This window comes from Astatotilapia calliptera, chromosome 4 (genome assembly GCF_964374335.1).
Source record: "Astatotilapia calliptera chromosome 4, fAstCal68.1, whole genome shotgun sequence".
Lineage (NCBI taxonomy): Eukaryota > Metazoa > Chordata > Actinopteri > Cichliformes > Cichlidae > Astatotilapia > Astatotilapia calliptera.
In genome coordinates, this window is record NC_137425.1 from 35501749 (window position 1) to 35514778 (window position 13030).

General features: G+C 41.1%; 2 protein-coding genes across 2 annotated transcripts in view; both read left to right on the top strand.

Moving 5' to 3' along the window:
- The window catches only part of LOC145428414 (stonustoxin subunit alpha-like), a 152805-nt gene that overhangs the window by 33470 nt on the left and 106305 nt on the right, over positions 1-13030 (top strand). The gene's annotated exons all lie outside the window — the stretch shown is intronic.
- LOC113011599 (uncharacterized) lies at positions 8269-12152 on the top strand. Its single transcript, XM_080300655.1, has 4 exons — positions 8269-8530; positions 11662-11782; positions 11867-11965; positions 12035-12152. Exons 2-4 carry the CDS (start codon positions 11694-11696, stop codon positions 12150-12152), a joined length of 306 nt encoding a protein of 101 aa, XP_080156781.1. The 5' UTR covers positions 8269-8530; positions 11662-11693.

Consider the following 13030-nt stretch of genomic DNA (forward strand, 5'->3'; position numbering starts at 1 on the left):
CTGATGTCGAGCAGAGGTGTGTGTAACTGCACTGCTCTGTTATATGTGTGAAGTGTGTGCTTCTCTTCAGCATCATCTTTGTCACTGCTGATTCCTTTGTGTCATCATGTGTTGAGAAGAGAGAACAGTTATAACAGAGGAGCAAAAGGAAGCCCTGAAATCTGCATCAACAAGGAAGTGTTGGCTCACCAGTGATCCCAGCAGAGCCACTGGTTTGGCTCCAGTTGTTATAGATTCAATGATGCTGTTCCTACAGATACATGTCAGCATCTTTATTGAATTTAATATGAAGCAGAAATGGTGTCATTAGGAGAAGAAGAGGAGAACAAGTCCGGCGAGGAGGCAGCAGCTCTTAAAGATGAAACAGCAGCTCAGCCCTGAGCTCAGAGAGCTGCACATGAAAAAGCTCCTCAAGCAGATCCTGTCAGAGGTTTGTCATCAACAGGAGGAACTGTTCACATCATAGGATGAAGATGCTGTCAGCTGGATGAAGAAGGTTATTTAATGCAAACGTTCACACTGAAGTCAAATTGTTGTCGTGTTGAACAGATTCATGTACTGATCGTCTCCAGAATGTTAGAAGAGCTTCAATGAATCATTAGAAACAACTTACAGCTGCACAGCTGTGTCAAACACATCTGTGTGTCATTGTGGGATTGTTGTGTTTCTACATGTGACACACGTCTAAAACATGCACACAATCTGAACACAAACAGGGACTCATGTGTTCCCACAGCCAGATGCTGAGAGCCATTTCCTTGTAGTCCTGTGTCTACATACATGAACCATTAGATGTTATTGGAATGATTGTCAGCTCTGATAGTTTCATGTGTGTTTAGCTGGACGCTGTTTGATCCTCGACATGTTTAAAGGTGTCCAGTCCTGAGACACTGGGGCTGGAAACAGCTGTGATGTCATTGGACTGTCACACAGACAGAAGTGCATGAAGTGAGCAGCCGAGGAGCCGCTGATGTTTTGGATTCAACAGCATTTGAAAGGTCGACACAGACACATTTGCACACAGAAAGCTGAATCTGTCATATGCCACAGTGAACTCACTGTTCAGTGTTTTTCAGGAAGCTTCTTAACTGCCTCTGCTGCCAAACAAGCAGCTGATGTCCTTGAGAAGAAGCTGAAGAAGTCTTCAACAACAAATACAGGAAGTGGACTTTCAAATACTAGATTCACTTTAGACTCACAGAGAAATGACTCAACCAGCTGTGTTTGACTCTATGAAAGGTCAGTGTGTGTCTGCACACAGACTGTTGTGTTGGACTGTTATTCAGTTGTCTGCTGAATGGTTTCAAATGTCTGCATCTCAGCTGTGATGAGGCTGGGGGTCATGGGAGGCCACCGTAGCAGCCTCTTCAACATCATGACATCATCATAAATGCTGCTGGACTGTCTGATGGGCTGACGGTGAAAAAGCCGTCGGGAAGGAAACAGAAGACGTTTCAGAGGCTGCAGCAGATTTCTTTGATTCGGGGCCTTTTTCAGCTTTATTGGACAGAGCAGTGAAGATAAGTGACAGCAAAGCAGAGAGAAAGGGGGCGTGGCCCGGGTCAAAGCCAGGCCAGCTGCTCTCCACCTCGTGGTCACCTGCTCATCCTAGTGAGCTCCACCAGCAGCCCTTTCACACACTTTACACTGTCAAACACTGTGTGTGGACCTCAGCTAACAACAGGCTGCATTTAAGTCTGGACTACATGCTTTTATATTGTTTTTATTCCATCAGCAGCTCAACATCATGAGCAGCTTTGACATAAAGACATCAAACTCAAGCTGACTTTAAACTACTTTTAATACAGGGGCTCAAAAACAACAACATCTTTATTATATATCAGGACACAAAGTCATTTCATCTCAAAGGGAAACAGCTTTATTTGGAATAACCAGCACTATCAACTGGTTTGGGATCTCCACCAGTTTCATGTCTTTGCAGCTTCTCCAACAAAGTTCCTGTAAAATCAGCATGTTTGTCTTTATTGGTTTGATAGTGATTGATTATTCAGTCCCAATCTGCTGTCATCTAAAGAACAAAATGATGTTTCTATGAGTCACAAAGCTCCAGATGTTGTCGGCTTCACAAAGAAAACAAAGAACTTAAACACAAAGTGTTTGGAGCCAAAATGTTCCCAAGCTGCTCTTTTTGAAATGGCAGAGGTACAGTGGTGTCTAACAGCACACTGTGGAAGGCAAACATGTTATTGTTGGATGAAACTTCATGAATCCTTTGTAGATTTGAGCTGTTGGAGCCTTTCTTTTCTCTTCAGGTGTACAGATGCTGAGGAGGCAGGTGAAGCAGGTGGAGCTGTTGTGATGCTGGCAGAGGGTGTGTCTTAGTAACTCTGTGAGGCAGAACTGGATCCAACATTGTGGATGTGTTGATGTTGGAGCCATTAAGAGTCTCTGGCCACACTGTAGGATTTCCCTTTGATCCACTGTGGGGGCATTTTGGAGTCTGTCAGTGAAACTCTTCATGTTTGTGTTTGACTCCAGTTTATAGAAACAGAGAAATGTGTCATGCTTTTGTTCGGCCTCCACAAATACACACATTTGTTCATTGGTTGGACTTTTTGGAAGGAGACACATTGAAAACCATGTTAATAAGATCTTGTTGTTTCCTGTGGATCCGACACAGAGAGTGGACTTCAGACAGAAAGCGTGGAAGAGATTTTAGAGGCCGTGTGTGGCAACAGGAAGTTTCTGTGTGTTTGCTGATCTTACATGTGGAAAACAACACGTGATGTTTGTGAAGTCCTACAATGATCATTGTTCTCACAGCATTTTGAGTGGGAACAGTTCAAACTGGGAGTAGTGGGAGTTATTTACTGATTGAAACAAGCTGAATGTTTCTGTGACGATGAAGATCAGCAGCTCAGCTGATCAATGAACTGACATCTATCAGTCGTTTCATGAGATGAAGTCATCAGCAGACATTTGTTCTGACTGTGTGATGAATGTCAGAACGTCAGGGCTCTGCTTTAGTCACTGCTTGATGATCATTGGCTCATTGTTGAATCCAGGGCCCAGTCTGACCTCTGACCTTTGCTGCAGGTCTTCTGTGTTATCTCCACTTTCATGTCTGATCTTCTGCTGTATCGTCCAAAATAAACATCTGGATCATTTCCAACACTTCAGCAGATCTTTAGTTTGGGCAGTGCAGCACAGAATAACACATATTGTACTATACTGCCCACTTCCTGATCTTATTGGATCTGTGTGTGAGGTTGGTGAAGGAAACACATGTTTACTGAGTGAGTCGCTGCCATTAGGAACTAGTTTTTATATCACAGCCTGGAAATCACACAGGACCATTTCTGCAAGTGAAAAGTCGTCATTGGAGGAAAATCATTGTGTAGTTTGTGCGACTGAAGACTTGTCCCAACTACATGTGCTGCTGACCCTTGACCTTTTCTTTAGGTGCACAGAGGAGTCTGTGGGAACATCCAGAACTGAGGCATCTTGTGTACAAACGTGTTCAGACCAGATGTCAAATGATGTCAGATGTCATCCGTGAATGGATGCAACTGTGGATCGTTCCAATAAAATGAGGCAGTTTTGTAAGTACAAGCCCACTACAACCCATCATCAACATTTTAAATTACATTATACATCTTCACTGATATAAAGCACCACTATTTTAACCTGATTCACTTTTTCCACCCTAACAGTTCATTCCTCAAATCAAACAAGATATTTGACCCTAAAAAATGCATCAACAAATAATTTTGTAATAAAATATTTATTCTTCAACTTTTACAAGTGAAATCAAACAAGTGTGTTTAAGAGTGAAACCAGAGTGGAAGCTGCTCATACAGAGTCCAACCCAGGCTAAAGTAAGCTGAGTAGAGCAGCACCATCAAAGTGTCGGCTCTCTGAACACGGTGCAAGATCGCCATCTGCAGGACAAAACTAGTTTTTCTCGCCCTCCTCGTCAACATCAAGATGATGTCATCGTACAGCAACTGATTCCCTGTCCGTCTGGAACAAAGCATTTACATTAAAAAAGACATTTACAGAAAATACAAACACCAACAACACATCTCATCATCACATGATATTTTATTATTTATTATATTATATATTTTTATTGTACCATCAACATCAACAAACACCAGCATATTTTCTTTGAGATTGAGTAGAGTGGACCTTTCCCTTGGTTCACTTCCTGCTCGCAGCATCAGCTGACCTCTGACTTCCTGGTTAAGGTCTCTCAGCGTTGACTGGAATATCAAATCGGACTCACACCATGTTCTTGTAATGTGGTCATGTCTGTCCGCTGTTTGAAGAGCATCTCTGGCCTAAACACAATAGGAAGAACAACAACACGGCTAAAAAAAAACCAACACATTTCCATATTAGATGAAGGGCACCGTAACTGGAAATGGTAACATTCATCTGATGCTGCTTTGGATTTATCTTCTGTTTTAGATCAACTTTGATCACTTCGAGCCATCTTAAGTCCGTTTGTTCTAACTTCTCACTAACATCTCGTATGATTTCAGATCCCTGCTGTTCCCCAGCTGCCCTGTAGGTTTGTGCTTTGACCTCCAGAGGGCGACAAATCAGCACAGACAGAGAGCTCCATTCAAACTTTGCTGCCATCAGGAATAATTCTTCAAATATAATCATCAGTGTTTGAGCAGTTATGATATCAGGGACAATCTAGACATGTGTGACAATACTGAACATGTCACATGACACACCTCAAACATCATGTGATCCACTCTCAGTCTGCACTTTCATTCATGACTTCAACAGGTTGAAATGAGCTTTGAAGAAACATTCAGTGAAATAAATCTTTCATGGATTCATGTGAGCAGCAGATGAACTTTACAAAGAATCAGTGGATTTATCTTCTGTTTTAGATCAACTTTGATCACTTCGAGCCATCTTAAGTCCGTTTGTTCTTCTCACTCACTAACGTCTCATATGATTTCAGATCCCTGCTGTTCCCCAGCTGCCCTGTAGGTGGCCTCAGTGTGTCTCACACCATTTACAGATGATTACAGGTCGTTTACAGTTCAAACAGGTCCAACATAAGAAATATGCAGAAAATATCCTGCTATAACAGTTTGGGTCAAAGTGCAGATGTTCCAGATGTTCTGAGTCTGTCTGTGTTTCATGTTAACATGTAGATGTTGGACCAAAGTGAAGCTTTTTGATGTGACAGCAGGAATGTGAAGTGTAACTCTGAGCTGTAGGAAATGAAACTAAACGGACTTTTTCTCCTTTATTTATAGGAAAGTGTAGGAGAGCAACAGATGAACAAGCGTTACTGTAACAGGAAACACAAGCACGTCATCAGAGGATCTTTATGTTCATCATCATCACTGTTTCCTTGTTCTGTCACAAACACACAACACTTCCTGCTCTCTCTCTGATGGATCTGATTGGCTGTTTCATTCACAGGAGGTCAGGGCGTCACACAAACAGCTTTAACTGCACAACGACACACTTTAAATCATCTACAGACAAACCTGTGTGTTTGATTTATGAAGAAATAATAAAGACGTGTGTACAGCTGTCCATGAAGCAGCTTCTCACACAAACTCTGACACTTCAGCCACTTTAATTCCTGCAAAGCTGCGTAATAAAGAGCTGTGACTGCTATGAGCTGCTGATGATGACTGCATGAAGCTCTCAGCTGAAGCTTCTTTCATTTATTTTAATGTTAATGTCGCCTTTTTAAGTCTGTGTGAGGATTTTAATGACACACATTAAAGGAGCTTCTTTGATTAAAACCAAATTCATGTTGATTTTCAGCCTGAAATGATAAAAACTTTAATAATTCTGTTTATAATCATCAACCTGGAGACTAATGAAAAGTATAATAGTGAAAGAAAACCTTTATTATTTGAGTAATGCCTGAATCTGCTCAGAGACGGAGACGACACAGAGGTGTTGATGACAGTTTGACATTAACTGAATTAAAAACAAAGTGCTCTTATTGTGAAAATCTGCCTCCTACTTCTTTAAATCATTTTTATGTATTTTTTAACGTCACAGTGAAACATTGAGGCATTAATCTGACACAGTTTGATCAGCAGCTGTGTTTTCACTGACGTTTCACTTTGATTTGTTCAGACTGAGCAGAGAGGATCGGTTCTCTGTGTGCGCACTGCTGAGAAACACAAGCTCATTTCTGCTGTTTCATGAAAAGTGTTATGGAGGAACAAGAAGTTCAGCCTCTAAACTCTCAGCGTGAGGACTGAGTGAAGAGTTTCAGAGCAGAGAGTTTTGGCTCACAGCTTTTAGCGTCTACACAAAGAGACGATTACGCACTTGATCTGAGAACATCTCCACCTCCTACAAACAAACTCTCCTACGAGCAGCTGTCACAACCACAACAGGCAGAAGACTGGATCCTGCTGCAGGTTAATGATTGATCTAAAGGCAGCTGACCTTTGAGCAGGAACTTGTGAGTCTTTTATTGTGTTTAATGCTCACAGTGCTGAAGCCTGCAGACACACCCACATCATATTATTTGTTCTCAGGGTTGTTCGGCATGGTGGAGTGGGAACAGAAACTTTCTGCAGGTTAATTATTGATCAAACTAAAGTCATATTAAGGAGCTACTGGCACGGAGTCAGAGCAGAGCTCAGAAATCTGAAATATATCAAAGTATATTAAAGTTAGAGTTTAGAGAACACTGTTTGGTTAGCTGCCTCAAAGGCAGATGACTCTCAATATCACAAGATCAGGTGAAATTTCAGACCAAGGGAAAATCACTGGGATTATCTGTGAAGAGGCAGAAAAGCATAGACCTCGTCTACCTTATAGACATTTTGAAAAGGTAAGAGTGAATCTGTCTTCATTCATCTACATGGAAACATAAAACCAAAAAACAAACCAATACAACAAAATCACACCCAGTAGGGCTGGGCGATATAAACAATAAACGACAGAATCGATTAAATTTGGTCAACGATAGAGATTTTGACTATACCGCTCTATCGCGACAGCGCATGTGATGATGTCATCAAACTGCACCTGTTTTGGTCGAAAGCATCGCAGCGGTTAAAACCATTATCCTCTGCAATTATGCTGGGTGACAGTCACAGCAAAGAGATGAAGCACTTTTGAAACGCGGGGAAAGCCAAAAACTGCGCTTCCTCCACTTCCGTAACATTGATTCAATAATGTTGAATTCTCTGCAGCTGCTCTATTCCCATGTTGTGGCAGTATATTAATAACTAGCCTCGTGTTGTGGATGAATGATCTCAGTTGTTCTCGTGACTGAAGTTTGGCCCGTGTACAGCATCCTGCTATGCGACTGCATTTGTCCCTGACCACCAGAATCACTCACGTTAACTTTTATCGAGTGGAAAAAGAGTTGGGGTTCATCCTCCAGCTTCACTGTGCTAATGTTATGCTAACATAGCTGTGTCGCTAGCAATCACGTAGCACAACATTATATACCAGGTAGTCCAACTTCAGTAACCCTGCAAACGCCACTGCTGTTTAGTTTTCTGTCTTCATTTATGTTGGAAGTGGTAGCAGAGCTGTTTGAATTAGTTTCAAAAATCTCAGTCAGAACATGGTATGAAATGTTTAGGTGTAAACTAGCGCGCTAACTTCCTGTTAACTTCTAAGTCCGTTAAATTTAATAAATTCTGTTTTCATGGATATTAAACTTAATTGTTACATCTGCTAAAGCAGCAACGCTGATGATTTTATTAAAGATGAAAGAATTTAGACCGTTTTTAACTCTCAGTGTTCGTTTGACTTTGGGACCTGAAGCTGTCGGAGTTTTGGACCCAGATTACTCCGTGAAGCTCCTCCCTATGGCAGCCGTAATGCTCTGACGATCCATCAAGCAGTGCGGCTTACCAAAGTTGTGCTAAAACATTTTTAACAGATTTCTGCAGCCAAAATCGGTTCGAGGTCACGAAGCACAACCAGAATTCATACATAAGGCACACTCTTGATTTTTGAGAAAATTAAAGGATTGTAAGTCTGCCTTATAGTGTGGAAAATACGTTATACAGAAGAAAAGAATATATCGCGATATATATCGTTACCGCACATGCTTCAAATTATACCGCGATATGGATTTTAGGCCATATTGCCCAGCCCTAACTCCCAATTTATTTACAACATTTGAAACATACAGTGTAGCTCCGTCAAAACACTCCAAGGCCAAGTGAAAGTGCTGAGAGGGAAAAGATCATGATTAATGACTTATTTAAACTCATAACTGGGTGCAGCAGCTGAGCTTTGACCTGTGAGCTGCAGCTTAAGCTTCTTTTATGGTTCAGTGTTTAATGTGTAAACTGTTTATCACTGCAGAGACGCCTACAGGCTATCTACTGTTCAAAAGTGAATTGTTATACACAGTGCAGCAGCTGACCGTTGACCTGTGAGCTTCAGCCTCTTTGCTGGTGTGAAGTGTTTAATGTGACGCAGTCTGCAGACACAGACGACTGCTGACGGAGAAGAAGCAGAGGATTTTCTCTGTTTCTACACAGACCTGGTCCAGACAGCAGAGAGCTGCAGAGTGAAGACGTTCATTGGAAGAAGCTGAGTAAGTTCAACGTCCTCTTTGAATCCTGGATCAGGAAGTGAATATTTGGTGTTTAAATAAGGTTTCTGTCTTTGACTCAGTCTGCTGTCACTTTTTTTAGAGAGAAAAGGAGATTTTAGATTAACTGGTGTTCCTGCTGCTGCAGCATTAAAGCACAGTATAGGTGACTGCGCTGATGCCTGTTTATAATTTCACCAAAGCTAATAAACTGTTGGCTAAATTTTCTTGTTTTCAGATGTAAACAGAGGTGAGAGGAGCAGATAATAAGGATTAAATATTATGCTGAATAACTAAATTCTGCTAGTCTGTGACGTAACTCCCAGCAGCATCGCCTCATTTCTTTGACCTTGACCTAGCTAAGCTAACATGAGTTAGCTTAGCTAGCAGAGCAGCTATCTCTGCTGTCTGTCATGTGACCGAGTCAAGTGTGTGTAGTAGACTTGTTAGCATAGCTAGCAGGCTGAAAGAAGCTAGCAAACTGTGTGAACACTTTGTAAGAGGTGAGCAGTGAAGGATAAGGAGCTCCTCCAAATGCTGATAATGCACTTAACCTGAATTTACTGCTTGTTACATTATATGTGATGTTCAGTCAAAAACAATTACTTAAATTAACATTATTATTAGTAGTAGTATTAGTATTAGTATTTGTTTATTATTCATGACATGGCTCCCTACTGTAGTGGTTTGAACAACTGATCTGTGGTTATTGTGTCCCTGCAAATTCAACAATGCGCCTCAATGCAAAGCATCAAACAAATATTTTTATTATCAAGTCCTACTGGATGAATCACCGTAGCTCTGACAGTGAAGCACACTCATTTTTATTGGTAGTCACCTTGTAAGCAATGTTCCCTCTAAGCTGCGCACTGTTGGCACGGTCTCTGCGCAGAGAAAATCTGTATTGAGCACACAAAAAGAATTCTAACCTGAATTGAAATTAAAGTAAATATGTGCCGGTGTTTTAGCAAAGCGGCTGATGTGGAGTGAAGCCACGTTAATGACAACGTGTACAACCATTGGAGATGTGAGCAGGACAGACGGAACAATTGACAGGAAAAGTGTGGACTTTATACCAGTTTTTAAATTGTGTTGATCGACCACGTAAAACCAGAGTTATGATAAAAATATCTGCAATGTTTGGTTTTCTTCCTGAATACTGTCGTTGTTTATATTTACTGCAGGAAGAAACGGTAAAAACTGCGTTTTATAAGGAAAACGCTCGAAAGCCTGTGAGCAAAAACAATACCAACCCCCAGCCTTTCCTATTGGTCGAAAAATGTACCATGTCGACCAATCAAAACATGGCATTTAGTTGTTAAGAAACGGAGTGATGGCGGTGTTTTGAGATGTGAGAGATTTGAGACGTTTAGAGCAAATCTTGTGTAGTTAGTGTGTAGTTAGTGTGTAGTTAGTGTGTAGTTAGTGTGTAGTTAGTGTGTAGTGTAGTCAATAGTTTTGTTGTGTGTGTCAGAACAATGAGGCGACTGCTGAGTGTTACAGGTGTTACAGCAGTGACACATCTGCTGCTGTCAGGCCTGCAGGTATCAGGCTGTTGTTCTCCTTCATCTCATAGTGGACACAAATTATTTTTTGGAGCGGCACAAATAATTTGTGTGGCATCAGATTTGATGCAGAACAGCTGATTGTTCTGTGAATAGTTTGAAATGTTTATTTTAAAAAAAACACCTTGGCTGTAGTTTTTTGCAGTAAACAGCTGCAAAAAACTCTGTTTGCAAAACTCAGTTACTTTTTTGAAGAAGTAACTATATAATTAACTGCCCAACATTGGTCATTATTTACTGTATGTTGCAGACAGAGTTACAGACTCTCTCCCAGACCACAGACTCATCATACAAGTCAGAGCAAAAAAACAGAAAGTTGTGTTTTCAAAATTGAAGTTCAAGTTATTTTTCCTTCCAATAGTGTTAACATGCTACAGGTCATGAACAAGATTTTCTTTTTTAACTTTCATTGTAAGTGGGCTAAAGCAGTTAATTAAAAGTAGTTTAACAGAAATGTAAACGCTGTAAATTGATTATTTTAATAAACATGTAACTTGGATGGATTCGACGCTGGCGTGACCACAGTGCACACGTCTAATGTCGCTCACAGTGGATCGCTCAGGGAGGTTGTGTGTTCGCTCAGACACGTGAAACATTAGAGGGAACATTGCTTGTAAGTGCAAGCTTTAAACTCTCATGGATGAGTAAAACTCATTAGAAACACTGGCGAGCAGTGAGTGAATAACAGGTCTGACAGCAGCAGCAGGGACGGTGCTGTCATAGTTTAATGTGGAGTCTGTTTGAACTCAAACACTGAAGAGCAAAGAAAAGAACTTTAATGGTTCTGGGTCCCTTTGACCAAGCACTTTGCATTTTTTGTATTATGGTTTATGGTTCTGGTTCATTTACAGTCTTATTTATGCTTCTTTGAGTTTCTTATACTTCCTGTTTAGTTCCTTGATCATTAGATTCCCTCTGTGTCTCTGTGTGCCTCTGTGTGTCTCTGTGTGTCTCTGTGTGTTTGTGTGTGTTTGTGTGTGTTTGTGTGAGGCCTGGTGCTCCATTCTATATTTCCTCAGCCTGTCATGTCTCTCTTGTCTCCTCTTTCCCTCACTCACTCTCGTCTGCCTTTCCTCCACTCCTCTGTCAAGCTCACGTGTCAGTGTTGTGTTCCTTTGTTTGCTGTTTTATTGTGAAAGTCTTGCATTCTTTGTTCAGTGTGTTTCATTTTTCCTGTGAAGGTTCTCAGTCATCCAGGTCATCATAGTTGAAGGAGCTTGGAAAGAAAAGCATCTGGACTTCTATAAGTTGCTTGAAGATGTTTCGCCGTTATATTTGGGTCCTACCCTGTCTGCATTATGCAGCTAGTTCAAGACCAACATTTTTCTAGTTTCCCAAACAGTGAATCAGTGTGTGTCAGTGAATGCATCGTGTGTGCTTCAGGCTCCATCTAGTGGACTGATAGCAGAGCAGCTGATGGCAGCTTCCTCTGCCTCACACTGCTGTCTGACTGCATCCAGCTGACACTGAGATGAAGCAGGAAAGAAGCAGCTGATATTTGGACAGCACACATGATGAAAGGAGGATTTCAGCTGATGTGCACATGAATGATTTGTGTTTCCCCTGCAGGTAGAAAGTGTGTGTGAGCTGAATTGAGCAGCATGGATCAGTGTGAGGACAGAGAGGAGGGAGTCCCTCCCTCTAAAAGCACTCTGTGTGGGGAACATGAGAGCCAGACCAAAGCTCAGAGGTGAGATGACCATCTCTAACTGTCCATGACTCTTCTCCATGTCACAGCTCAGCACTCACATCACTGCTGCATCATTATTCACAGGAACCAGCCTGGACCGCCACCCAGCTCTGTGTCTTATGAAAGTAACTCAGTCAAAGATGCCATTAAGATATTTGAGCAAAGACAGTCAGCTGAGAAAAGGTAAGCTAATACCAATAATATCAGCTGATATGTGATGAGAATTTTACTGAAGATTTATAACTTTTTCAGGATCCATCAGAGACTCAAACCTGGACCTCGACCCAGCTCTGTGTCCTTAAGGAGTGACCGGTCTAACGATCTTCTCATTGAATTTAAAGTCCAACCTGTGTCTGCTGCAGAGAGGTGAGCTGTTAGCAACATGAACTCTTTGATTTAACTGCTTGATGTTGTTGGATATAAACTACAAACACGTCGTTCCCTCAGTCCCATTTAAACTGTCTTTTAAAACAAGCCTTTGGTTTCTAAACAACTGAAAACCCACTTCAGCAAACAGGAAGTGATCAGAGCGTCCGTCCACTTCCTGTCAGGCCCTGCAAACATTTCATATTGAAGAAAAGTAGTTGACATCTCACATTTTTACTCCACCACATTCAACCATTTTGACATTTTACAGCATGAAACTCTTGTCACATGACTCCTGTTATGTTATAGAGTCATGTGACCACCAGGGAGGGATTTGTATGGATGAAACACATTCAAATCAATCTGATTCATCAATGGAAACATTTTTGGTGTAAATGCAGCAACACTGAAAACGCTGAAGATAAAAACACAACAGATGAAATATGAACAAATCGAGGCTTTGAATACACGTGTGTGTGTTTGAGACACAGAGATAAATGGATTGTGTGTCTGTCCTATTGCTGCGTGAGGGTTTTATTGTAGATTTTGTGCGTGTACACTTTTGACCACGAAGGTGTTGAAAGGGCGTAAAACAGTTGGAGGCACCAGAGTGAACACTAGTGCTGTCAGTAGATTAAAACATGACTAATTAATGACACAATCTTCTGTCATTAATCCTGATTAATCACAATTACTTGATCAATAGCTGCAGTTACATTTTTCCAACTTTATATTTAAGCCTGTAACAGACGTTTACACCATATAATGAAGTCAATGCAGAATAAACACAAAGAATGTTAAACGCTTCAATTCAAAGAGACTTTGAATAGTTTTCAGTCTTTAACTCAGCTTCTCTGCTGTAAATACAACTTTGTAACAAAC